Here is a 25,621-nt window from a genome sequence, read left to right as displayed (position 1 = left end):
GTAGAGACACGTGGACACAAGCCTGGCTCGGCTCCCCACCCAACTTACAGACAAACAACTTGGCCCGGATCACGCCACCCCGAGGCAGATGAGCGCTATCGGTGCAGAGAGAGAGAGACGCTCGCAATCGTCACCCAAGCCACCCACACATCTGCCCGCCCACCTACCCACCCATTTGCCCATCTACTCACCCATTTGCCCACCCACCTACCCGCCCATCCACCCATTTGCCCACCCACCCATCTGCCTGCCCACCTACCCACCGACCCGCCCACCAACCCACCCGTCTCCCCGCCCACCAACCCGCCCGCCCACCTACCCACCTATCCACCCATCTGCCCACCCATCTACCCACCCACCAACCCGCCCACCCACCCATCCACCCACCAACCTGCCCACCCACCCGCCCATCTCCCCGCCCACACACCCATCCACCTACCAACCCGCCCATCTCCCCCGCCCACCAACCCGCCCATCTACCCACCCACTTGCCCACCCACCCACCCGCCCACCAACCCGCCCACCACAGCACGCTGATGTCAGTTCCGCGAGCGACTTTGCGCGCAGAGCCTCAATGTGAATCCGCCTCGAGAGAGTTTCTCCTCTCCCTGTTCAGTCGCGGCGGGAAGAGGTCTGCGAGAAGAGACGGATGGTTGGGTGAGTAGATGAACCTCGGCGGCATCTTTGTTGTTGTTGCGTGTGTGTGTGTTTTGTTTAAATTAAGAATAAATGAAAATATTCATGGTACGCGACCAATTCGGCTGGGCACAGAAACGCGTAAATGTTTATCGCCGCTGGTTTCACTCCTCTTTCTTTTTTGGGTTCAATCGTTAATTTGTTTTAAATGGACAATGTTTAGACACAAACACAATGACCTCCCCGGTGCTATTGCACCCAGCCGATGTCCCGCACCCCCCCCCAGGTCGCCTCGGCCTCAAAATTATTCCCCTGTGGTGTGGAGTAAACGTCGCCACTGGGGAGACAAAGGCGGCCGGGTGTGGTTGCTGGCTACCCCACCTCCCTCTCGTGTGCCGTGCCGGCCTTCATAGGTGCTCGCTATCAGCACTAGCCCCAGCAGTCTGTCACAGGCTACACGGGGCATCTTTATCTTTGTTTTCGCCACGCGTGTCTTCTCTGCTCGCCAGAGCCCTTTTCTAGGCGACACTTCGAATCGGGTCGACCGCCCCGGGCCCCGTGCTTAGTGGTGGGGGGGGGCACCTTCGACGTCACAGTGTGAGATGTAAAAACTTTCCCGGTTTGGTTTGAATGCGTCGGGCTGGGTGGGAAAGAGGCCCCAACATCACTGATTTTTCCACCAACGCCACTGATTTTGCACTAACACCACTGATTTGCCCCAACACCACTGATTTTGCCCCAACACCACCGATTTTACCCCCAACACCACTAATTTTGCCCCCAACACCACTGATTTTACCCCCAACACCACCGATTTTACCCCCAACACCACCGATTTTACCCCCAACACCACCGATTTTACCCCCAACACCACCGATTTTACCCCCAACACCACCGATTTTACCCCCAACACCACCGATTTTACCTCCAACACCACCGATTTTACCCCCAACACCACCGATTTTACCCCCAACACCACCGATTTTACCCCCAACACCACCGATTTTACCCCCAACACCACCGATTTTACCCCCAACACCACCGATTTTACCTCCAACACCACCGATTTTACCCCCAACACCACCGATTTTACCCCCAACACCACCGATTTTACCCCCAACACCACCGATTTTACCCCCAATACCACCGATTTTACCCCCAACACCACCGATTTTACCCCCAACACCACCGATTTTACCCCCAACACCACCGATTTTACCCCCAACACCACCGATTTTACCCCCAACACCACCGATTTTACCCCCAACACCACCGATTTTACCCCCAACACCACCGATTTTACCCCCAACACCACCGATTTTACCCCCAATACCACCGATTTTACCCCCAACACCACCGATTTTACCCCCAACACCACCGATTTTACCCCCAATACCACCGATTTTACCCCCAATACCACCGATTTTATCCCCAACACCACCGATTTTGCCACCAACACCACCGATTTTACCCCCAACACCACCGATTTTATCCCCAACACCACCGATTTTACCCCCAACACCACCGATTTTACCCCCAATACCACCGATTTTACCCCCAACACCACCGATTTTATCCCCAACACCACTGATTTTGCCACCAACACCACCGATTTTGCCCCCAATACCACCGATTTTACCCCCAATACCACCGATTTTACCCCCAACACCACCGATTTTATCCCCAACACCACCGATTTTACCCCCAACACCACCGATTTTACCCCCAATACCACCGATTTTACCCCCAACACCACCGATTTTATCCCCAACACCACCGATTTTGCCCCCAACACCACCGATTTTACCCCCAATACCACCGATTTTACCCCCAACACCACCGATTTTATCCCCAACACCACTGATTTTGCCACCAACACCACCGATTTTGCCCCCAATACCACCGATTTTACCCCCAATACCACCGATTTTGCCCCCAATACCACCGATTTTACCCCCAATACCACCGATTTTACCTCCAACACCACCGATGTTGCCCCCAAAACCACCGATTTTACCCCCAACACCACCGATTTTACCCCCAACACCACCGATTTTACCCCCAACACCACCGATTTTACCCCCAACACCACCGATTTTACCCCCAACACCACCGATTTTGCCCCCAACACCACCGATTTTGCCCCCAACACCACCGATTTTACCCCCAACACCACCGATTTTACCCCCAACACCACCGATTTTACCCCCAACACCACCGATTTTACCCCCAACACCACCGATTTTACCCCCAACACCACCGATTTTACCCCCAATACCACCGATTTTACCCCCAACACCACCGATTTTACCCCCAACACCACCGATTTTACCCCCAATACCACCGATTTTACCTCCAACACCACCGATGTTGCCCCCAAAACCACCGATTTTACCCCCAACACCACCGATTTTACCCCCAACACCACCGATTTTACCCCCAACACCACCGATTTTACCCCCAACACCACCGATTTTACCCCCAACACCACCGATTTTACCCCCAACACCACCGATTTTACCCCCAACACCACCGATTTTACCCCCAACACCACCGATTTTACCCCCAACACCACCGATTTTACCCCCAACACCACCGATTTTACCCCCAACACCACCGATTTTACCCCCAACACCACCGATTTTACCCCCAACACCACCGATTTTACCCCCAACACCACCGATTTTACCCCCAACACCACCGATTTTACCCCCAACACCACCGATTTTACCCCCAACACCACCGATTTTACCCCCAACACCACCGATTTTACCCCCAACACCACCGATTTTACCCCCAACACCACCGATTTTACCCCCAACACCACCGATTTTGCCCCGCGTCTTCCACCGACGGACCGGTGGGGGCCTTGTCTGCTGCAGTTGCTTCCTGGAAATGTTGTAAGCGTGAAATCCTCGTTGTCTCCTTCCCTCCCTCCGCCTTTGACGTCTGGAGATGCGTGGTTTTTTTGTGTGTGGTTGGCCTTTTGACATCGTAAGTTCGCGTTGTGTTGTTCGCGCGGAATGTTGATTTTGAAGGCGATTTGCGACTCGCGGTTAACGCTCGCTCACTGTTGACAATTTGCTCGTAACGTCATCACGATTATAAGACGCTCAGGACAGTGACCAAAAAAAAGGCAACCTTTTGTGGCCTTGAAAGGAACACAAATGTAGGAAAGTCGACGTTTCTGACAATGGCCCGTATCGTCATGGCTCATAGGCCAGAGAGTCACCCTTGGGGCGCAACGGTGGCTAGGAGATGTTAACTACCTCGCCTGCTTTACAGGAGGTCGTGGGTTCGATCCTGACGCCTGCTGTATACTTGGAGTTTGCGTGTCTCTCTCTCTCATCATCATCATCACGGTGGCTATGAGATGTTAACTACCTCTCCTGGTATACAGGAGGTCGGGGGTTCGATCCCAACCCTGATGATAACTGCTGTATATTTGGAGTTTGCGTGTCACTCTCTCATCATCATCATCACGGTGGCTATGATATGTTAACTAACTCTCCTGGTATACAGGAGGTCGTGGGTTCGATCCCAACCCTGCTGTATATTTGGAGTTTGCGTGTCTCTCTCTCATCATCATCACCACGGTGGCTAGGAGATGCTAACTACCTCGCCTGGTATACAGGAGGTCGTGGGTTCGATCCCAACCCTGATGATAACTGCTGTGTATTTGGAGTTTGCGTGTCACTCTCTCATCATCATCACCACGGTGGCTAGGAGATGTTAACTACCTCGCTTGGTATACAGGAGGTCGTGGGTTCGATCCCATCCATGATGACGCCTGCTGTATACTTGGAGTTTGCATGTCTTTCTCTCCCCGTGGTCGCGTGGATTTTTTTCCGTGGTCCTCCGGTTTTTCTCTCCACATTTAGAAACAGGCTGATATATGTCCACATTGATAAGCCACTTCGTTGACTTATCATTTGTGGCCAGGTCGCTTCTGAAAAGAGCTGTATAGCTGAGTGGGCCTTACCTTGTAAAATAAAAAAAATAGTTTAGTTTTAAAAGAGATGATTAGCTCAATGGGTTTTACTTGGGAAATAAACTTCTGATTATGGTAAGAGTGTCTATTTAGAGTTGTAGACTAAACTTTACGCCATGAGGCCCGATTTGAATGGCATTTTAAAGATGATTCCTGATGAAAGGTTTTAAACTGTCATAACAATAGTACTGTATATCTAATGTTGCTCTGCACATGACTGACTCCGTTGCTTAAAGTATAAAATCGGCTATGTCCTATGTTGATCTGCGTTCACCATCTTCCCAGTAAACCATTGGAATCATTGGAGCAACGTTGGGCCAACGTTCCGTGTTTACTAGGTTTGTAGTTAACGTTCTTGATTTTGAGAATAGGTTTTTTCCCTTTTATCTGGCAACAAAACAGGTGTGGTAAGTTGTTACAACACCAAACTGAAACCTTTTACAAGGAATCATGTCTGCATTAACCACAATACTTGTGGTCAAAATGCAAACAAAAAACATGCTCTGATAACATATATGCGTTCTTGATTTTGCCCAGTTAGCTTTGCCATGTAATTGATTTTTTTAGGCTTTCAACAGTCAATTAGATCATGTCTGACGATGATGATGATGGGTAATGACAATCAAAACAACTTTCAGACCTTTGTGAGACCACTGCTTTGAGGAAGGCGTCCCCACGCTGTGTAGACCACATGGGTTGTTTGACCATAACTTCATCAAGATGTAAATCCACAATTCTGTCCTCATTTTCTATCAAAGGGAAACGTACGATTCTACACATCAACTTAACATTAAATAACAGTTCACTATCGGCCTTGTGACCGGTTTCTTTTCATCGTTGAAATGTGTTTAAGCAGGCGAGCCGTTGTTTAATCAGGCACAGCTCCATGGCCCAATGTGTTGACTGGAAGATTTGGGGCTCTTGCGGATGGCTCAAATTCTGACCTATAAAGCCTAACCTAACCTAAAATCTAAACTACTCTTAAGTTAGAAGTTAATAGATAATACAATTAAGATTTGTTTTCATTTCAAAAACAATGATTAACCATTCCTAATGCTATAACATGTTAGAAAACAGTCGTCTAGTGCTTTAAATTCATAGGAATAGAGTGTTAAGTACACAGTTTAGTACTAAACATACATTTAAAAAAAATCAAAATTGACACAAAGTAATTTTGATTAATCTTATTTTTTTTGTACCTCGTCTTCCTTCCTCTACTGTGTTTCGCAGTAGAATTATCACCGTTCAAATGTGTTCCGGAGTCATGCCGGGAAGATGCGTCGTAAATGAAGTTTCTGTCTTGAAATCGATCCATGGTGGCATTATATGCACGTCGCAAATATGGGTCGTAAATAAGACCTTCCTAAACCGGATTCCGCCTGTAATGTTCCCCAAATTTGAAATCAACCTTTTTACGTGCGTAAATAAAATATAAATGAAAACGACATTTGATTGAATATTAATGTTTTTACAAATGTTATGCGCTAAAACAAAAAGGGCCTTTTAAAAATACATTCTGGACAAACGGTAACAGGCAAACGTACACTTCCTCCATTATAGTATCAGAGATGATATAGTATGATGATGAGATGATGATAGGTCTGGCTCTGCTGATGAGCCTGCCAGAGTACAAACCACCTCCAGAGTTTTCTGGATGGAGACCACACGGGTTCAGTAGGGGCTATCGGCAGAGGTGGGACAAAGTCATTGTTATGCAAGTCCAAGTCGAGTCGCAAGTCATCAAATTCATGACTCGAGTCTGACTCGAGTCCAAGTCACATGACTCGAGTCCACATCTCATAGGTGGGACAAAGTCATTGTTATGCAAGTCCAAGTCGAGTCGCAAGTCATCAAATTCATGACTCGAGTCTGACTCGAGTCCAAGTCACATGACTCGAGTCCACATCTCATAGGTGGGACAAAGTCATTGTTATGCAAGTCCAAGTCGAGTCGCAAGTCATCAAATTCATGACTCGAGTCTGACTCGAGTCCAAGTCACATGACTCGAGTCCACACCTCTGGCTATCGGTGCATGGACGTGGGAGTTAATTTATTTTCACGTGGAGAACCAAACCTTTGTGTACAGGTAGTCCTCGACTTACGATGGAGATGCGTTACGACGACCCCATCGTAAGTCTAAAAAATAGTATGGTGATGATTTAGCAAAACAAAGCAATTTAAAGTAACGTATTGTATAAACTATATACTGTATGTATTTATTAATTACAATACTGTATTGCAGAGTAAAATGTAAAGTAAAAAAACCAAGGTAAATTCTTAGCCTACCTATATGAACTGCAATTTAATATAAAGTTTTTTCAGGAAACAATCCTATCTGCTATAAAAAAAAACTTTTAACATGCATTGAACGTATCGTATCGTGGTAACCTTAAGATGAAATCGCTAAAGCTACGTATCATACATGCATTGAACGTATCGTAACGTATCATATTGTGCTGTACGCCACCAAGATTCTGTCCGTCGTCTGCAAACTTGAACGATGTTAGGATGTTGATGGCAATTTTGTCGTATTGCCAACGTAAGATCGAAATATCGTAAGTCGGACCATCGTAACTCAGGGACTACCTGTATTTTGAATACTATACTTTATTGTGGCTGTACGTAGTGGTGAAGTATGGTTAAAAAAAAACACCGGGTGGATATATCTCGAAGGTAAAATATCAAGACGAGGGATGATTGAGATTCACCGAAGCTGTGGTGCTGCTTTGTCAGAAAAAACCCTCGCCGGAGAGAGGGCTTCATCCAGTAGTGGAGTGCCATTCCAGCAAGATAATAGTTTACAAAAGGAAAGTATGCCGAAGGAGATAGCTGTTTAAGCTGTATGGGCTATGCTGTCGGTACAGTGTTAATGTACAGTGCAACATCCTTGTTGACTGGCTGCCAAAACGTGAAGGGCAGATCCAGCATTGTCTCTTCTTCCTGTAGAGCCACGTTTACCTCGTGGATATCACAATAAGTCGATTACAATTATACACAGCAAGATAAGAATACTACAGAGATTATAGCAATCGTCACTTCTTTAGTGTTGTCAATAAGGTAGTTATAAAATGTGCTTCTTTGCTGCATTTAATTTTATTTGGTTTGCTTTTGTAATTGTGTCATTTTGGTGAACCAGGTCACTCTTGCAAATGAGACTCCTTCATTCCGGTCGCTTGAGTCTTGGACCCGGGCGAAACAAATAAAGTCACACCAACAACATCTGAGATACGGGGGAGGCGGTGGCGCTGTGGTTAGCGCACCGCACGACGGAGCCGGTGACTTGACTTATCGCTTGGCCATGGCCTACCATCCGTGGCGAGTGACATCTGAACAAGTCCCGACCCCCCCTCCCCATTTCCTTCGCTCGCTTGCATTGACCTATGCGGTGAAGTATGACAAAACAACCCCCCAATGGCCACAGTGTGGCAAGGCCTCCATGCGGCAGTGCATTGACAAAAGCCTGAAAGTAATTTTGTTTTAAGATTACGTTGTTATTTTTGTTGTGTGTGATGCAAAGTCCATAAGGATGTTTTTGCACAGCCGTAATAATGTATATATTCGGGTAAGCTGCTTAGAATTGAGAATTAATTTGATGTCACTGGGTCCTACATTATTATAATACTATTCCAAACCGTCATATTCAACCATGGAAGTGTACAGTTGTTGGTGGGGCTTCATAACATCGAATGAGTCCATTTGCGTAACAGTAGATATTTACTGGTACTTGATGCCGATATATAGTCGTATATAATCAGCTGCAAATCATCGTTATAAGTGGCGCATTCTGAAAACATTCTGGCCATAAAGGGACGATGGGTGCTGTTCGATGAGACGCAGCCATAACGCGAGAGTGAAACTGCTCGTCCTCCCCAGCGATTCGATGAATGGTCACGATTCAGGGCTGTGATTCTGATTGTATACTTCGTTTTGTCTCCTATTCACCGTCTCATTTGGTTTGCTTTGTTTTACCTCCTATGCTGTGCTTGCGTGCATTTCATACGAGGCGTGTCAGTTGCATATAATTTGCATCAATTTTAAAACATTGATCCACATATATGCCATTGGCTTCATGTATCGTGGAGCCTTAAGAATCGATGTCAGTTGTCGAATGGATTCATCGTTAGACCCCGATTTAGCTTGGTCCACTGGCTTCCTGGTCATCCGCTTTCTGGACTGCCCTGTGTTTTGGCATCGGCGCTATCAGTCACTAGCCATGAACAGCATCAGAATACGGCCGCGATTGTTTATGGCAGAAATTTTTAGCGTGGGTGGTGTGGCCAGTACCACGCCTGGCCGCCTCCGTCTCGCCTGCACACTGCACCGGGTACTCGTTTAATGCCGAGTCAACCTAGTCGAGGCCCAGGACCTGTTCTGATGTACACCACTGATGTTGTCCGTGAGCGGTACAGCGATTGAACTCCAGTCGCCGGGTTAATTGCGCGGTGCGCGCTAACCACAGCGCCACCGCTCCACCACCACAATCGCCCACACACACACATGGCTCCACAGTCTTGAATTCACAACTTTGACATTTCCATGGAATGCTTTGTCAGTAAGAGCTCTTGACGGTCTGCATTCCTCTAGGACATGTTTTCAAATTGTGCTGCTAGCGATACTGCTATATTGGATAAGTTTCCCAACATCACCGAAAAACACGCCGTACAACACGATATACATCGCAGACCTTCACTGTTCATGATTATTTTCAGTTTTCTAAACTAAGAATCAGTCTGTTCTAAGGTTGCTTTTACTTGACTCATGCTGATGCAACTTTCGGAGGGTGTCGTGACACATCAATGCCCCAATTGATATCGAGTCTTCGAGCGCACGAGAAAGGGACATTGCGCGGAACGTCGCCTGTTGTGTACATCATTCCTTTTAAGACCACAGTGTTATTGATTAATATTGTCAAGTGTTTTTTTGTGTGGGGGGGGGGTACAATCGCCACTGTGTCATGAGAACTGATTTCTTCCAATCAAATCGCGTCCCTGATTCATGGCAATTTGTTGAATCGCCAAAAGAGTGAATCGTTAAACGTCTGTTGACCATTTGCTACTTTTACTTGAAGACGTAGGGGAGTTAACTTACTTGAATCAAGATTGCCCTGTTTTTTTTTTGTCATTCAAATGTGAGTAGAGACCAGCCTCCAAATTGCAATGTAAGAGATAATTGCACATCCCAAGGGCAAATATGTATTTGCGTGATGCATTCCAGTACTTGTATTGCGATTACCGTAGAAATAGTTATGATAAACTTGTCCAGGAAAACTTCTTAAGACATTGACATTATTCTATATACTGTACATGTTGTTTAACGAGACTGCGTATTGTTTAAAAAATCCGATTCAAAACTTGTGATGTAATCGAAGAAAGATATATGACTGACAACAAATAACTTGGGCCCAACTTTTTTTCCTTTGTCATTTCTAAAAACAATCAGTCAAAAGCACTCTGCTCTGGGTTGTTTCTCCTTTGCCGTTTCATGTTTTCATACAAATGTGCACCAACTTGTACTCGTGCTTTTACCAATGGGTTATTTGGCACGATGTCCAACGTTTCGCTCAAAGCGGCTCCTGAAAAAGCCCCAAGCACGTGGAGCGAAACATCAGACCTCGTGCTGAACAACACGTGGCACAAACACGAAAGCACGCTTGGGGGCTGTGCGACTCGACTGCGAAAAATCTACTCGGTCCAATTTTGTTTGTTTCTGTTTTCCTGTGTGCGAGCGCCGTAAGACAGGGAAGTGCGCTGCGTGTGTGTGTGAATGCACAGGTGTTGCACGCTTGGTTTTTAAAATATTTTGTGTTATTTGTGATGTTCCACAGACCGTTTTGCTGAATTGGTGTGTTGCGCTTTCAAGATTCCACGCCTTCCGCCTTCACGATGGCAGCGGCTCCTGCCTACGGTGAGGGCTCGGATATTTATAACGATTACGCAATAACATTACGTCATCGACACTGGTAACAAACTTAAAGGTGCAGCACTGCAATTAATTGTTCTCCACTGCTGTGGGACCACGAGAGGGAGCCCTAGAAAGCCTCTCCAGGACGGTGTGTTGGCCCCACACTTCCACTCTGGTCAGACAACCTTGCAGAGGTTGGACTACGCACACTAAAACACGTTTAAACCTACCTACCTTTGTGGGATACACGAAATGTACTGCTGCTTCGACGAGGGCATCTAAAGATGGTCGCTGCATCGGGCGCTTTCAGATGCGCTTCTGCGGCCATCTGGAACGCTCTTCCGATATTGCGAAACTACTGGAGCCATGCACTTTTAAACCCAGAGTGAACATTTATTTCACGGTTGGCTACGTACGCTGCAACATAAGTTCTACATACATACGTGTGGACTAAAGAAACTTGACCAATGTAGCAACTTCCGTGCCAGGAGATAGATTTGAACCGGCGCCCTCTAGATTGCAAGTCCAGCCAGCTGACCATTACGGCACGGCGGCATTCGATTTGACACTGGACTTGTGAGAATATTTGCGCCGATTTTTAGAGGCCACCTTTTTTCACGGTGGGCGGATGACGACATTGCGGGAGACGGGAAGAGAGCGTGGAACTGAACGCGCGGTTGGAGGTACGCGTCGGAGGTGTTTGCGTGGATATTTGTAGCACAGTGCAGAATGCATTGTCCTCACTGGTTTGTTTCTTACCCGGGCGAGGTTTAAGTTGGTGTCCAAGCTGCTTCCTCCGTCTGCCCCCTGCTATAAAGAGTGTGTCACGTTGAATTGTCTGCGTGACGTTTGTGGCGGTTTGGACGGCTTGTGGGCACGCGTTGTGTAACTTACCGCTAAATCTGCCCAACTTGCGATTTTGTGTTCCTTATATTTCGTTACGTTTTCTTTTTGTGGTCGGCTGGTTTATGTTGTATACGCTTGCTGTTGTGGGCAGCATTTTGAGATGCTTCTAGCCTGTCGGGGTTGAAGTTATTTCCTGCTCAGCTGAGCATCACTTGCCACTCATTTCCGAATAACAGCCCCGAAGGTAGTGGTATAAACTCCACATTCCTCTGGCGGGGACAAGTTTACATTGTACAACGCACTGTTGTATACTTCCCCATGAAGTGGTGTATAATTAATGGGCCCAGATGACCCTTCTGTTGCAAGCCATGTGTACCGTTGCTGTGCGGCCTGGCTGCTTTATAGCGCTGTATTTAGATGATACTGTACATGATGTTTATGTTGAACTTCTTTCGCACCATACGCAGCCAACCGTGCTAACCGGAGGTGACTATATCATCCAGAATGCACCCAGTCTCATCAGATCTCGAAATCTTGAAACTCAATTTTAACCCACTTCCCAATGTCGTATCGACTGCAAACTTGGTATACTTATGTCATAATGGTGACAATACTATATTCTATAATTAAAAATCAAATATTTATATTTTTAAGCAATCTTTTTTATATCTTATGTTTCGGCTTGGGTCTAATTGTCCACGCTCAACTCACGTTGGCTGTAAATCACCACGGCCCCTTACGTTATGGCAAGCTTCGGGGCCACTTCCTGGAGTCGTGGAGTTCTGCCATTACTCGTACGGTACATTTCATTAAAGCGTGTTTTACATTTTTTTTTAGTATATATTATTCAGAAGCGACTTGGTTCATTTGTGGCAAGCTCTTTGCGTCTAATGAGTGCAACTTTATAATATTAGAGACTTACCCCATTGAAAACCGGCCACATTGATCACATGGCTCTCCAAAACGTTAAGACGCAAACCAGAGGGGAAAAAACACGACAGTATTTGAAAATATGGAAGTGCATCTTGCCTCGTCGGCTATTTTTGTCGGCTTTCATACTGCCACTTAAAAATATTTCACAAGAAGACGCTCACCTGTGGGAGAGTGTCACGTTATCCATTCGTGTGCCGTGTCCCATAGTGACGATTGGCCTCCCACAGCGGTTGGATCGACACGATTTGGATAGCGGTTCAATTCAAGAATCAGTTCTGTCTCATTTTTGCCTTCTCGTTTGTATTATTTCTAACTTGTTTTCCCGTCTTATATTACGTATGCTTTTTTTCACGGCAATAGCCTAGCTATAACCTTACCATTATTTTCCCATGATTGGTACAAATGATAAATTATTGATTCTCATATGCATGTTCCGATGTATAAATGTATGTATGGTGTGCACAATAATGCATTTTAATAGACGAGTCGATGTATCATTCAACGTCCACCATTCGTGATATCTGCAAGCTCTGCGTAGCCTGGACTGAATCGTCAACGCATGCTAAGCCCTCTTAACACAGCTGTTTCCTCGCGTCGCGGAAATCCTTGGGCACAGATCGAGACAGATGCGTCTGATTCAAGTCGTTTCCCAAGTATGGTGGGTTTATGGTCTCATATTCTTAGGTTTTTTCGGTAAAGTCACGTAGGTAAAACATTAAAATTAATAAAAGTAAAATAAAATAAAAATCACGACGTTTCGGAGGCAACACAAGCTTCCGTCTTCAGGTGGAACCGTCACAGCCACGACAGCTGTATCAAGTATATTTTATTTTACTTTTATTAATTTTAATGTTTTACCTACGTGACTTTACCGAAAAAACCTAAGAATATGAATCCTTGCAGTCACGAAAGCTTCAAATCTAGAATTTATGATCTCAGCCTGGTCACTGATGACTGCACAGAAAGACCACCACATTAAGTTTGCCTCGACATTTAATTCGGCTAAATTCCAGCTGTGAGAAATGAAAACAACAGTTTTGCTGTGGTGCGGTGATGAACTTTCAGTGGCAGCGCGAGTAGGAGAGCACCATCCACAACTCTGTGGACCAGAAGAGGTCTCGGGGGAAGCTCTGTGACATCCACTTCCGTGGGCTGTTCTCTAACATGAGGGCTTGTATTGCTCCGTGAGAGAGAGAGATATCTGAATGCATACTGGATCTCGTGACATGACAACGACGATAGCACTTGTTAGATAACATTCGCGAACAGATACAAAACATATTTTAAAACAAGTTAAGACAAACGTAAAAGTTGTCCTCATTTGTCTGTAAAAGTCATTAACTAGAGGTACGGAAGCCGATGGACAGGCAGCTGGCACAACAAAATATTACATAATTCTAAACACTGTAGTCCTTTCCGCTCTGGTTTGTGTTTCGAAGTTTTGGTCAAAAACACTTTTTTACATTTGGCCGACTTTTTTTTATGGAGTTAGTCTCCGACAGCAACACAACTTTGAATGAAAGTTCAATTGATATTGGAGCATCTTTATGAAAAAAAATAGTGCCCCCCTCACCCCCCCCGTTCATCAGGGATGGACGAAGCTCATTCATGCTCGTGTTTAACCTTCGTTGGAAAGTGCGCCGTGGTGGCGAGATGTTAACTACCTTGCCTGGTATACAGGAGGTCGTGGTTTCGATCCCGACGCTGACCCCTGTGTATTTGGAGTTTGCGTGTTCTCCCCGTGGTCGCGTGGATTTTTCTCCGAGTCCTCCAGTTTTCCCCTCCACATTTAGAATCAACGTGCGTTTTATAGTATTTGTCTGCGATACATTTCCACGTGATAAACCACTTCGTTGAGCTCTCATTTGTGATAGCCAGGTCGCTTTGGTGGGCCTTACCTGGTAAAATAAAACATTTTCATTATTCGTTTAGCTTTCAACTTTGAGTGACAGTGTGTGGAGCATTGGCAAACACTCGTGCAAGAATGCTCGGTTCGAGTGCCAACTTCAGGTGCCTTCTCCCGCTGTTTTTTGCACGGCTTTCCGCCGAGTTTCATAACTCAAGCAAGAGGCAACGTGTCGTGGCTGTCGAACCGATAGTTTACTGTAAAAAAAAAAGTGCTTCGCAGCGAACGTGCCCACGTAGCGCGGTGTCGCGGACGGGCGAGCGTTCGTGTGACGCGGCGCGGCGTTTTTCTGCAGGGCACTGGCCCGGAACCATGGGCCCCCTGAAGCGCTGGGTGCTGGAGTCGCACGAGAAGATCGTGGACGCCCTCTACAGCATCGACCACCTGCTCGACCGCCTCATCTCCAAGCTCGTGCTCACCGACGAAAATTACAACGAGGTGAGTTCGCCGGCGGCTCTGTTCGCTCGGCTCCCTCGTGAACCGTCACGATTCGGGGGTTTGAATTGCCGCGGGGCGGGGAATGTGTTTTTCGCCGTTGCGCAATGCACGTGGAACCCAGGTCATTGAGGGGTGGGGGAGTGGGGGGCAGAGCATAGACACGGGAACATGGGAACTACAGTCCAGTGTATAAGAATCGTTGTTGCTGCATGGCCTTGTGCTGCCCCAAACATATCCCTGCACCCCTGTGGCACCCTGCCTTGTGCACGGTGCTCGCCCATCCGAGTGCTCCCCTCGCTCAACCCCTGCTGAGTTTTCCGAGATCTGCCGAGAGATTCGGGGCACATTCGATGCGATCTGATCCTAGAATAATAGGCACTTCACTTGTACTCGAAAACATTAGCGCCGCCGATTGCCGTTGCACGCGAACGCCGCGATCGCCGCGGCGATTTGAGTCGCGTTTGAAACGGAGGCTGGTAAAATGTGGAGAAGTGGATTGTGGGGGGCGGGGGGAGCAATGGTGGAATGGATTTTTTGAGAACTGTCATCGGCGCGCCGTACGCCTACGCCGCCCGCATCTGTGCCTCGCCCGCTCTTTAAGCAACCAAACCCACATTGGCCCAGCGTGGTTTAGTCCGATGAAAATAGCCGCACGTTGCAGGGAGGCCCTCAATCCCGCATTGGATTGACAAAAGGGCTGTGCGCGTGCACGAGGAAGTGGTGGTCTTGAGCAACCCTTGCTTTTGAAGGACGTGGGCTTTTTTGTTCCCTTTCCATTGCTCGGCTCCATTGCGTTAGTGGCGTAGTTATTTTTAACCCGTAGCTGCCGTGCAGTTGGCCTAGGTATCGAGTGTGCAGGCGGTGTAACCGCACCGGGGCTGCACGTGCTGGAGGGGCCCGGGCACCGGACAGCCGTCAAGGAAAGGGGGAACATTTTTTAGATAACTGCACTTGTACCCTTGTATGTATGTTGAACTTCTTTCACACCGTACATAGCCAACAGTGCTGATCGGAGGTGCGGGGGAAGGACAACAAGCTAAACACACAAACAGCATCCTACGTTTATCTCTCTGCATAAAATGATTTGCCCGCTGTGTCGCCGTTTATGGATGTTTCGTAGCAACATTCGTATCAGTTGGCAAACTGTAAAACCGGGATAGACGTCTGGTTCTCGTCAGCAGAGCCGGACGTGGTCTACCAATGCCAATGGCATGTGACTGATTTCCTGTTGTAGCCGTCTTTCAATCTGCAAGCTTCGTTTTAGGTGTTGAGAACCGCCTCGGTAATTGAGGGGCGGGGGCGGGGGGCAGTGTGCGAGAGCCAGAGTGGAATGCACGATAAGACGGCAGCAGATCGTATCTTCACTCGTGCTGTTTCGCGTTGAACATATGTTTCTAGCTCGTCGTTTACATCGGCCGTGTCGCTGAGTTTTGATACGTGCCACACCACGGGTTCACGGTTTCAACAAGGTCGCGGCTACAGGGTTGCGCCACTGCGGTGCCCTCGGTCGTGGGCTCGGCAAGACCCCGGGGGTGGCTGCCGGGGGGGGGGGGAGGGGTTCTGTTTGTGAGACGCTTGCCCCATCTCGGCGGCAGGTGCGCGCGGAGCCCATCCCGACGAAGAGGGCGCGCAAGCTGCTGGAGATCGTGCGGCTGCAGTTCAGCGAGCAGCAGGTGGAGGTGTTTGTCCAGTGCCTCGCCAACAGCCAGACCGCCTACCCCAAGCTGCGGACACTGCTGCAGCATCGCCCGCAGCCGGGAGGTGCGCACCGCAACCCGCCACGTGCGGCCCTCTGTCCGGCAGCCTGTGCACGTCTCTGTGTTGCGCGCGTGGGGAGCGGCGGCGCGGCGTGCCGAGCTGCGCACCCGGCGGACCGAGTTCGGTTCCCACTCGCGTCCAACACCCAGTGACAATGATATCTGAACCGGTCATGGGCATCCCCTAGGTCGACTCGGCCTTAAGTGAGTACCTTGTGTGATGTTGTCGCCACTGGGGAGACAAAGGCGGCCGGGGCGTGGTGCTGGCCACCCACCCCCTCGTGTGCCACAATGCCGGCCCTTCATAGGTGCTCGCTAACAGCACTTGCCCCGACCACCGGTTAACAGGCTACACTCGGTGACCTGAGTTCGATTCCCGCTCGCAACAAATGACAGTGGCGAATATGTGAACCGGTCCTGGGACTCCCCTAGGTCGACTCAGCCTTAATTGAGTAGCTGGTGCGATGTGTAAATGTCACCACTGGGGAGACAAAGACGGCAGGGGCGTGGTGCTGGCCTCCCACCCCCTCGTGTGCCGTGCCGGCCTTCATAGGTAGTTGCCCCAACAGGCAGGCACTTGCCCTCGCAGTCTGTTAAAGGCTACACGGGGGATCTTTGTATTTGTCTCGCATCACACGGAGAGCATTAATTCAAGTGCACTCTGTATTTGATTGCGATGTGCACTGATCGTCAGACACATCATCGAGTCTAGAAAATGATTGACAGCGTTTTGTCAATCAGCCGCTGCATGAAGGCCTCCCGGTCATTGGGGTTGTTGACCATACTTCACCGCGCTGGTCGGACGAGCATCTGATTTTTGCAACGACTTAAATTGTATTCAAAAGGTGGGTAAACGTGAAATTAGTTGGGACCATTTTGCTTGACATCGCAATTGCCGAGCACAGGCACAACACCAAGTGACCGGCAACAAACAGCACAATTCAAAACAAAGGGTCGATAATTGTTTTTTTACCCTTTTATCTGGCAACAAAACTGACACCTTTTTTTACAAGGAGTCATGTTTGCATTGACCACAATACCTGGGTTCGGAATGCAAACAAACAACACAACTCTGATAATGTATTGCACTGTCCTTGAAATTGATTGGTCCACACCCGAGACAGCTTTTCTTAGAGCCCAGTCTCAGTCACATTCACTTTAAGATGTTTTTTTTGTTTATGTTTTTAGTTTGTTGCGGTTGCACCCGATTGAAGAGCCGAATGGCTCACAGGGCTATACCTAATAAATGAACTTGAACTTGAACATGGTGTTGGACCAGATGACGCCAAAAGGCGCACAAAGGGTCGGTCGTAAAAGACGGGAGATGGACACGATGATTTGCTGCTGTCTTTAATCACTTCACCGCTGCCTTACATCATTCGAGTCGCGGTCACTCTGTTCATCGCGTAGTTTGAGAGTGTGCTTTGATATTTTCACGCAGTAATTCTTCACTTTTTTTGGGGAGAATAATAATGGCACGGTGTTCCTTTTCGCATTCTGATTTGCTTTTATTTCTAATTTATTCTTCCAGATAAAAGATATGTCAACACAGGTATGTAGAAGGCGGCATAACTCCGGATGTGCTTGCCTCACGGCTACTAACAAAGCAGAGTTTCTTTTCACATTCTAACGGCAAGCTCACGTTGGCTATCGAAATAAGACTTTGCTTGAATACACTCTAAATTTTTTGGCACTTACTTAAATGTCGGTTGTCTTATGTTGCTCTCTTCTCTTTTCAGAGGTCAGAAGTTTCCCAACAGGTGAGAAAGAACACATTCATTAAAAAAATAAAGGATGATCAATGTATCGATACCCCCATTAAAAAATATTGAGAAATGATAGGAAAACCAATGTTTAATTTCATTGCCTCTACACGTCCCCTCCACCAATCACGGTTCTCGTATTCAATCTTTCCATTCTCTTTTCCTCTGTAATATACGGAGCCATCGCTTTCGCAATATCCCTACACTTGTGTGAAGTGCCATTCGAAATCAGTGGGGTGTCTATCCACGGTTCACCCTGTTGCATCATTTCGGATGGAGCGGCTGCACAAATTCATCTTACGATGCACGTTTGTCCACACTTCATTACACGGACAAGACAAGTTTAAAACGCACAGACAAACGATCCATCTCTCATCGCCTCGCCACTGCCCTCGGCATACTAAAAAGATTATTTAAGTCGTATCACGATGCTTTCCACTTGAACTGAATTGTTTTAAACAGACTCTGTTTTCATCAGCCAGACAGAGCGCCGTTGCTGTGTTGCCATACTAAGTTGCCACGGTTGTTGTTGTCTGTGGTTTTTGTTGTTGTCTGGTGACGATTGCCAGTGACGTTTGCCCTATGGTAGTCAAAGTTGTGGTTGTGTATCGTGGCCTCAACACTGGACATTGCTTAACTTTTAAGTGGAAAGCATCGTGATACGATTTAAATATTATTCTTAGTATGCCGAGGGTAGTGGCAAGGCGATAAGAAATGCATCGTTTGTCTGTTCGTTTTATCCGTATTTTGTCCGTGTAAAGAAGCGTGGACAAACGTGCACCGTAAGATGAATTTGTGCAGCCGCTCCTCTCGTCTACACACAAATCTCGTGATAAAAGAATGTGTTTCACAGCCACTTTCCTCGACACTCGATACTCGGATGATAGGAGAAAGCAGGCACGCAGATAAATATGAATTTGCCCCGGGTCGATTACGGCGCACGGACAACTAGACGAATGGATGATAGGTGAATGAATCGGAGGCTTTTCACTGCAAGCGGCAAAGGTACAGCCCTGCAACTGCTTGCTCACGCCCCTACTGCTAGAAAGAGCTCCACTCGAGGGAGCTGTAGAGTACCCCCTCCTTGGAGGGTGATGTGACCCACTCGTCCGCGCTGGCCAGACGTCTCGGAAGACGTTGGGGGGGGGGGGGTGGGGGGGGAGAGTACCGCCACCGCACACGTTCGTACCAGTGGATCCAAGAACCCTGTCCCGTTATTTCAGCGACCGCGCCGGTGAGATCTAACCGGCGAGCCCTCCGCGCTGACACCCCCCCCCCCCTCTCCCCACCGCGTGCTTGTACTTCGCGCCGCCGCAGTGGAGAAGCTCCGCCGTCAGTCGAGCGAGCTGTGCCACCGCCTGGGCGACCTCACGGCGCCCATCACCGTGCAGCTCTTCGCCAACGAGCTGCTGGGCCACGTGGAGAAGGAACACGTGGAGAATGCCAACACGCCCTTCGACCGCTCCAAGAAGCTCATCGACGTGTGCCTGCGGCGCGGCGAGCCCGCCTGCTGCCTCTTCTACAAGGCCCTGCGTCACGAGGACCCCAACCTGGCCAGCGAGATGGGCGCCTTCGACGGTGAGGGCTGCCACCAACACCGCCACCCCCCCCACCCGGCGAGATGTTAACTACCTCGCCTGGTATACGGGAGGTCGTGGGTTCGATCCCGACCCTGACACCGGTTGCATATTCGGAGTTTGCGCGTCTCTCTCTCTCACCTCCCTGCGTGGGTTTTTCTCCGGGCCCTCCGGTTTTTCCCCTCCACGTTTAGAATCGACTTGCGTTTAGAGTATGTAGCTGCTATAACTTTACACGTGATAAGCCACTTCGTTGGGCTATCATTTGTAGCCAGGTCGCTTCTGAAAAAGGAGCTATACAGCTCAGTGGGCCTTACCTGCTAAAATTAAACGTTTGGGTACGGGTAGCCGGGTATCGGGTACCCGATTGCGACCTCTGTTGTGTGGTGATGATGATGATGTCATGGTCCCAGATTTGAACAATTCCGGCAAAGTTAATTCGAATGGGATTACGATCATCGCCCCTCCCCACCCAACTTGAAAACTTGGCAGGACCCTCCTGAAAAAAAAACCTGGGTAAATGGGCACAACAACAATAATAATCATCATACTGTGTGACACTCTATAACCGTCCATGTTACGTCAAGGATACCCTGTGATTGGGCCATGGCTACGGCCTTTGTTCAAGCTTGAAGGTCACAGGTCACAGGTGAAGGTGAAGAGGTCATCACTCCCGACCGCTAGACCTCTCTTTTTCGACGTTCAAAACGCGACCTCTAAGGCTCGCTCCGGCAGGCTCTATCCGCTGTCATCCAGCTTCAGGGTCTTTAGGTTTCTCATCTGTGGGTGCTCATTTAAATGTTTACATCTGTGAGCTGTCCTATTCCATCCTCTGCACCACTTGTACGTTTCCACGAGACGATGATGATTATTTACGATGAGTTGGATGGCTTCCATAGCACGCCTTACTGTGAAAACTACAACTTTTAAGGGAATCTTTTCAAATCTACAAAAAAGAGATGGTAAACAAGTTCGTCTTAAATTGCCTCTTGAAAGACTCGAGCGTTGCCGTGAGTTTAATGTCTGCAGGTGATGATGATGACGGTGATGTGGAAGCATGAATACAAAGATGATGGTCATTATCTAAAAGCACAATGTGTATAGGATGGAGGGGGCTGCAGGTTACGGATGAATATGCTCGCACATACCATTCTTTTACGAATCAGAATGTGAACGCGCGGTTTTACGATATCGACGTGCGAAACTTGGATGTTACCTTGGTCGTTCGCAAATCGCCGTGCTGACGGTGTCATTTTGCCTTTCCAGTCGAGAACGTGACCTGCGTCTCTGTCGAAACTACAGGTGTGTTGACACTTTCACAGCGACGCACGTGTTTTCAACCAGGCGCTTTGGAGGGTGAAGTAGATTTATATATAATAAAAAATCCCCACGCTTGGTCACATGTGACATGGCCAAGAGAGGCAGTACGGTCAATTTGGGTTGAGTTTTGAAATCCACCTTTGTGAACTTTTTGAGTGTGGTTATTAACTGGTGGTGTAGTTCTGGTGACAGAATAGGTGGGAGTGGTTAAGGAGGGGGGGGGGGGTGGTAGGGGTAGTGATAAGGGTTGGGGTAGGCCTGGTCGTAGCTTGGGGCAGGGAGTAGCAGAGTAGCAGGATGGGCTAGGGCATGGGTCGGCAACCTATGGCTCCGGAGCCGCATGCGGCTCTTTACGGGCTGCTTCTTGACGATATGTACGTATGTATAGTATGTACTCAGATGCATTGCGGCTCTTGAAATACTGAATTTTGTACCGAATTGGAAATAAATGGCTCTTCTTGTTATTTTGGTTGCCGACCCCTGGGCTCGGGAGAAGAGATAGGGGGTTGTTTTTAAGGAGCAACAGAAGCAGGTTGGTGAAGATGATCGTTCTACAAATCCTCCTGCGTCTTTCCACCTTAGCAGTATAAATGTGTACACGACGGTTAGTCGCGTGTGGTGGGGTCAAATGTCGATACTCTGACCTCTTAAAAGATGGTCTTGGCGATTTCAAACGAGTAGGGAGGGATCTCTAGAACTCTAACGAGCGGGCAAGCAATTGTGAGAGGCTGCACCTTAGCCATCTTTCAATTCAACCGCTGTTGGTATTACTCTTTGGTTCTTTCGGTAAAGTCACGTAGGTATAAAATAATATCCGCATTTCCAGTTTCTTCAGCCTCCCACTCCCAGCCCCGCTCACTTATCCCCCCCCCCCTCCGGCATTTTGCCTTGCTCGTGCCTTGCTCGTGCCTTGCTCGTGCCTTGCTCGTGCCTTGCTCGTGCCTTGCTCGTGCCTTGCTCGTGCCTTGCTCGTGCCTTGCTCGTGCCTTGCTCGTGCCTTGCTCGTGCCTTGCTCGCCCTGTAATCCCTCTAGCTTGCAGCACTCCACTCCCCCTACCGCACACCCCCCTCTCCTCCCCCCTCTCTACACCTATATAGCCTCTTGTTACAGCAGCCCTTTTGCCCACTTCAGCAATTGTTTCTTGCTGTGGTTGTCCCACCTGATGACGGACGCTTGTGTTGCGCCCGAAACGTCGTGATTTAATTGTTTTTATTTTCTACCTACGTGACTTTACCGAAAGAACTAAGGAGTATGGATCCCTGCAGTCACGAAAACTTCAAATCTAGCTGTTGATATTGCCCATGCACTTTCATTTTATTGTTGCACCCAGTGCAGTTGATGTTCGTCGTTGTGAGGTCAGGATGTGCGTGCAATGTGGCTGGCAAGGGGAGAGGGTGGTCAGCGGTTCGACTCAGGGGTTGTCTGTTCTTGCATTAGGTTTGATATGATTTTACTTTTCCATTTGTCTAGGGGAGACTCCTCAAAGCTCGCTGGTCTCCCAAGTATCGGTCTCTCCGCAGACGCCGGTCACCACCGCCTTCCCAGAGACGGGAGGTAAATACAGAGCGGTGCATTAACGCGGGAGGAGTCGCTTGAGGAGTAGGGAAGGAGATGGGCTCTCACCAAGGCCATTCACAATGTGACAATAGAAGATAAGCACCTTGTGGTTTTTCTTATTATAGCGCTTTCCCAAGTGTATATCTTAAAACAACATATTTAGGCAGTCCCCGCTTTTACGACACGTTGCGTTCCTGGAAACTCCCGTCGTAAATCTAGTTTCTGCGTAATAAATTGACCCATGGCGGCATTTGATAAATGTCGTGAATGTGGACCAACGTAAACCGGAGGCCGCCTGTTTATCTTCCAAAGCCGATATGAATAGCCTTGGCAAGAGCGCTTCTCCTTGCCCGACTCCACTTCTTCTGACTCGTAATTTGTGCGTTCGCAGCAAAGCCCTCCCGTGTCCACGAATAATTTTCATATTATCTGAATGTTATTTTTCTATGAAGGCCTTGGCCTGTAAATTGCTTTTATGACTGCATTGGTTTCCACTGAATCGGATGATGATGCACATGGAGTCATCGTCTGCCGTGATCAATCTTCCACCGGATGAAGGCCTCCCCACCTCTCGTGGTACCTGCTTTGTAACAATCCATCTAGCACCCTGCACAGGAATTGCTTTCATCATCTCATCTCCACAGTGGGCATCCTCTAGGGCGTAGTTCCCTCCCCTGGCTGCCACTCCGTCGTTAGTCTCTACCGCTGGTCATCATCCCTTCCGGGGACGTGTCCTGAGGCTCACAACGGAGCAGCAGTCACAAGGTGGGAACAAGGCCGCTGCCGGGATGGAGCGATAAGATCGACGCGTGTGCAGGAGCGGATATGGATTGTGGCATCGCAGGATCACAAGGGATGGCGGTGGATAGGTCATGGCTGCGATGATCGTGATAATGTAGTAATCGCCGTGTATGTCTGCGCGTATAATCTCACGTGCGTGCGCATGTATAACTGCGTGTGGTTCGTTTGTTTCTGTCTTTTTCATAGTTCAAGGTGACCTTACATGGCTGGTCAGAGATAAGAGCACTGATGGTAAGTTGAACATGTAGGCTTTCGCGACCAATAAAGACACGATCTAACCAAACTAAACGTTATTATTACTGATGGTGGGTATGACCTCGGTACAGCTGCATTGCTTGTGTTGCCCGCGTCTCGAAGGGCACGATACACGAGGTCGACAGTGTTCGTTGCCGGCAACAGTTACCGTGACGTTTTCTTTTGTAAAAATACAAAACATTCAGTCGTCCAAATACAGACGCGTCTGGTCGCTGTTCACTCAAGTCGGTAACTGGGATGGCAACGTCCAATCAGTTCGCAGAGGCCACGTGATCATCTGAGGTTTGTCTGCCAGCTCTGGACCAGTCGCCGTTCAGCAAAAACACTTTTCAACAATCCCGATTTAATTGGCCAGACATAACTCAAGTCACTCCTTGCTATATGCGGTGCAAAGTTACCGAAGTAAATTTGTTGACGACGACTGCCATACATTTGGTCGAATGCAACTTGGCCTTAGAACAGGTGTGGAGGACAATCCTTTGCCGAGGGCAGATATGACTTTCAATTAAACCTTTGGTGAGCCACGCATTAAAACACACGAGCACACACCACAGTTACTCACTCCTGTCACTGCAAAATGCCCTGCCAGTTACACGAATGCATGGAGCGTGCTAAAATTATAAACACAGTCGAGCCAGGTTCAAAATATATTCCCCTCTAGTAGCCGATTAGTGCAGCTAAGATACTTCCCATGACGAGTCGATTCAATCTGTGGGCCGTTTCGATGACCTGAGAAGTTCGTTTTTGGGCTGTGTCTGGCCCGCCGACGGCGTGTTCCTCACCCGTGCCTGAAGCGATCTGCACCTGGCTTGCAGGAGCGCAAGCCCCACCGGAGGTGCGTTGACGTTGCGACGAAGCAATGTCAATGACCGATGTCCGTTATTCAAAAATGACACGAATTGAATCGTTGGAGGAAAAGTCTCGCGGAGTCTCAAGACCGCATCGCTGCGATGTTTTGGCCAACCCCGTTCGTGAGCATTTGTCTTCATGTGGGTGTACACGGATGCCCGGAGAAATCCCTTTGTATGGGGGATGGGGGGGGTGGATTACAACTCAGCTCTGCCATCTAGCCACCTTACAGCCCCATGTCTACAGCACCTGGGCAAGCCCCACCGTCGTTCATGGAAGCACCGAGCAGGCTCAACCCAGCTCAGTGTTTCGAGATTTGACGAGATGGGGATGCACTCAGCGTGGTCATAGGCAGTTTGTCTACGCAAATGTCCATGCGATTTCCGTGTTGTGTTAAAAAAAAAAAATCCTTTCATTTAGAACCCCGGAGCCTCGCGACAAGTCGGGACTTCGACCCAGCAACGCCCAACAGCAGCAGCGATAATGGATTTGATTCTGGTACGTACCGACAGCGGACTGGAATTGAGAAGCCCTCATATTCTGGGTCTCCAGCAGTTGACGTCAGCAACGATTTTTTCTTTTGTTGTCCCCAGTGTTCAGCGACAGCCTGACGCTGGAGTCCGTGGGAGGAGAGAGCGTCACTCTCTCAGCCACCGAGCAAGGTGAGCGGGTCTCCTGGTGAAATCCCACACACCCTTCGGAGGCTGGACGCAACTCTCTGCCATCGCCAGAAATACGAGTAACATGTGACCAAAGCGGTATGCACGGCCGATATGAATCCCTCCCCGTGGCGCACCCGGCCCCTCCCCCCCGCCCCAGAGCTGGCAAACGAAGTGATGCGCGCGCTGTCCCTGGAAGCTGCCGCCGCCACGACGAGCCCCGACTACGACATTCTGAGCTTCTCCGAGTTGCTGGGGCTGGGTCGTGAGCACGCGTGGGAGGCCCTGCAGGAGGCCGGCGGCTGGGACGTGCGGCGTCAAGTCACCGCGCTGGTGTGCACCTTCCTGAAGGCCACGGGCGGCGATGCCCAGAGGCTCCGTAACAAGCTGAAACAGGGAGATGCATCATGTAAGGCAGCGGGCGGTGGCGG

At 48.7% G+C, this 25,621-nt stretch overlaps 1 protein-coding gene across 2 annotated transcripts in view; it reads left to right on the top strand.

Annotated features, from left to right (window-relative positions):
* The first annotated feature begins 529 nt into the window (after nt 1–529).
* CARD18 (caspase recruitment domain family member 18) overlaps nt 530–25,621 on the top strand; it is a 29,155-nt gene continuing 4,063 nt past the window's right edge. Inside the window, exons 1-13 of one of the 2 annotated variants that reach the window (XM_078855935.1) lie at nt 530–657; nt 10,452–10,531; nt 14,509–14,651; nt 16,247–16,412; nt 17,940–17,960; nt 18,148–18,168; nt 19,489–19,749; nt 21,015–21,050; nt 22,540–22,623; nt 23,614–23,658; nt 24,952–25,029; nt 25,125–25,193; nt 25,351–25,599. In XM_078855935.1, the coding sequence (XP_078712061.1) occupies nt 10,510–10,531; nt 14,509–14,651; nt 16,247–16,412; nt 17,940–17,960; nt 18,148–18,168; nt 19,489–19,749; nt 21,015–21,050; nt 22,540–22,623; nt 23,614–23,658; nt 24,952–25,029; nt 25,125–25,193; nt 25,351–25,599 (1,195 nt within the window). In that variant the 5' untranslated portion in view covers nt 530–657; nt 10,452–10,509. The remainder of the gene's footprint in view (nt 658–10,451; nt 10,532–14,508; nt 14,652–16,246; nt 16,413–17,939; nt 17,961–18,147; nt 18,169–19,488; nt 19,750–21,014; nt 21,051–22,539; nt 22,624–23,613; nt 23,659–24,951; nt 25,030–25,124; nt 25,194–25,350; nt 25,600–25,621) is intronic. The other variant, XM_078855936.1, reaches the window with a different exon arrangement.

Source organism: Lampetra fluviatilis, chromosome 4, assembly GCF_964198595.1.
Source record: "Lampetra fluviatilis chromosome 4, kcLamFluv1.1, whole genome shotgun sequence".
Lineage (NCBI taxonomy): Eukaryota > Metazoa > Chordata > Hyperoartia > Petromyzontiformes > Petromyzontidae > Lampetra > Lampetra fluviatilis.
Note: the sequence above shows the minus strand (reverse complement) of the source record. Positions and strands in the feature narration are given on the sequence as shown.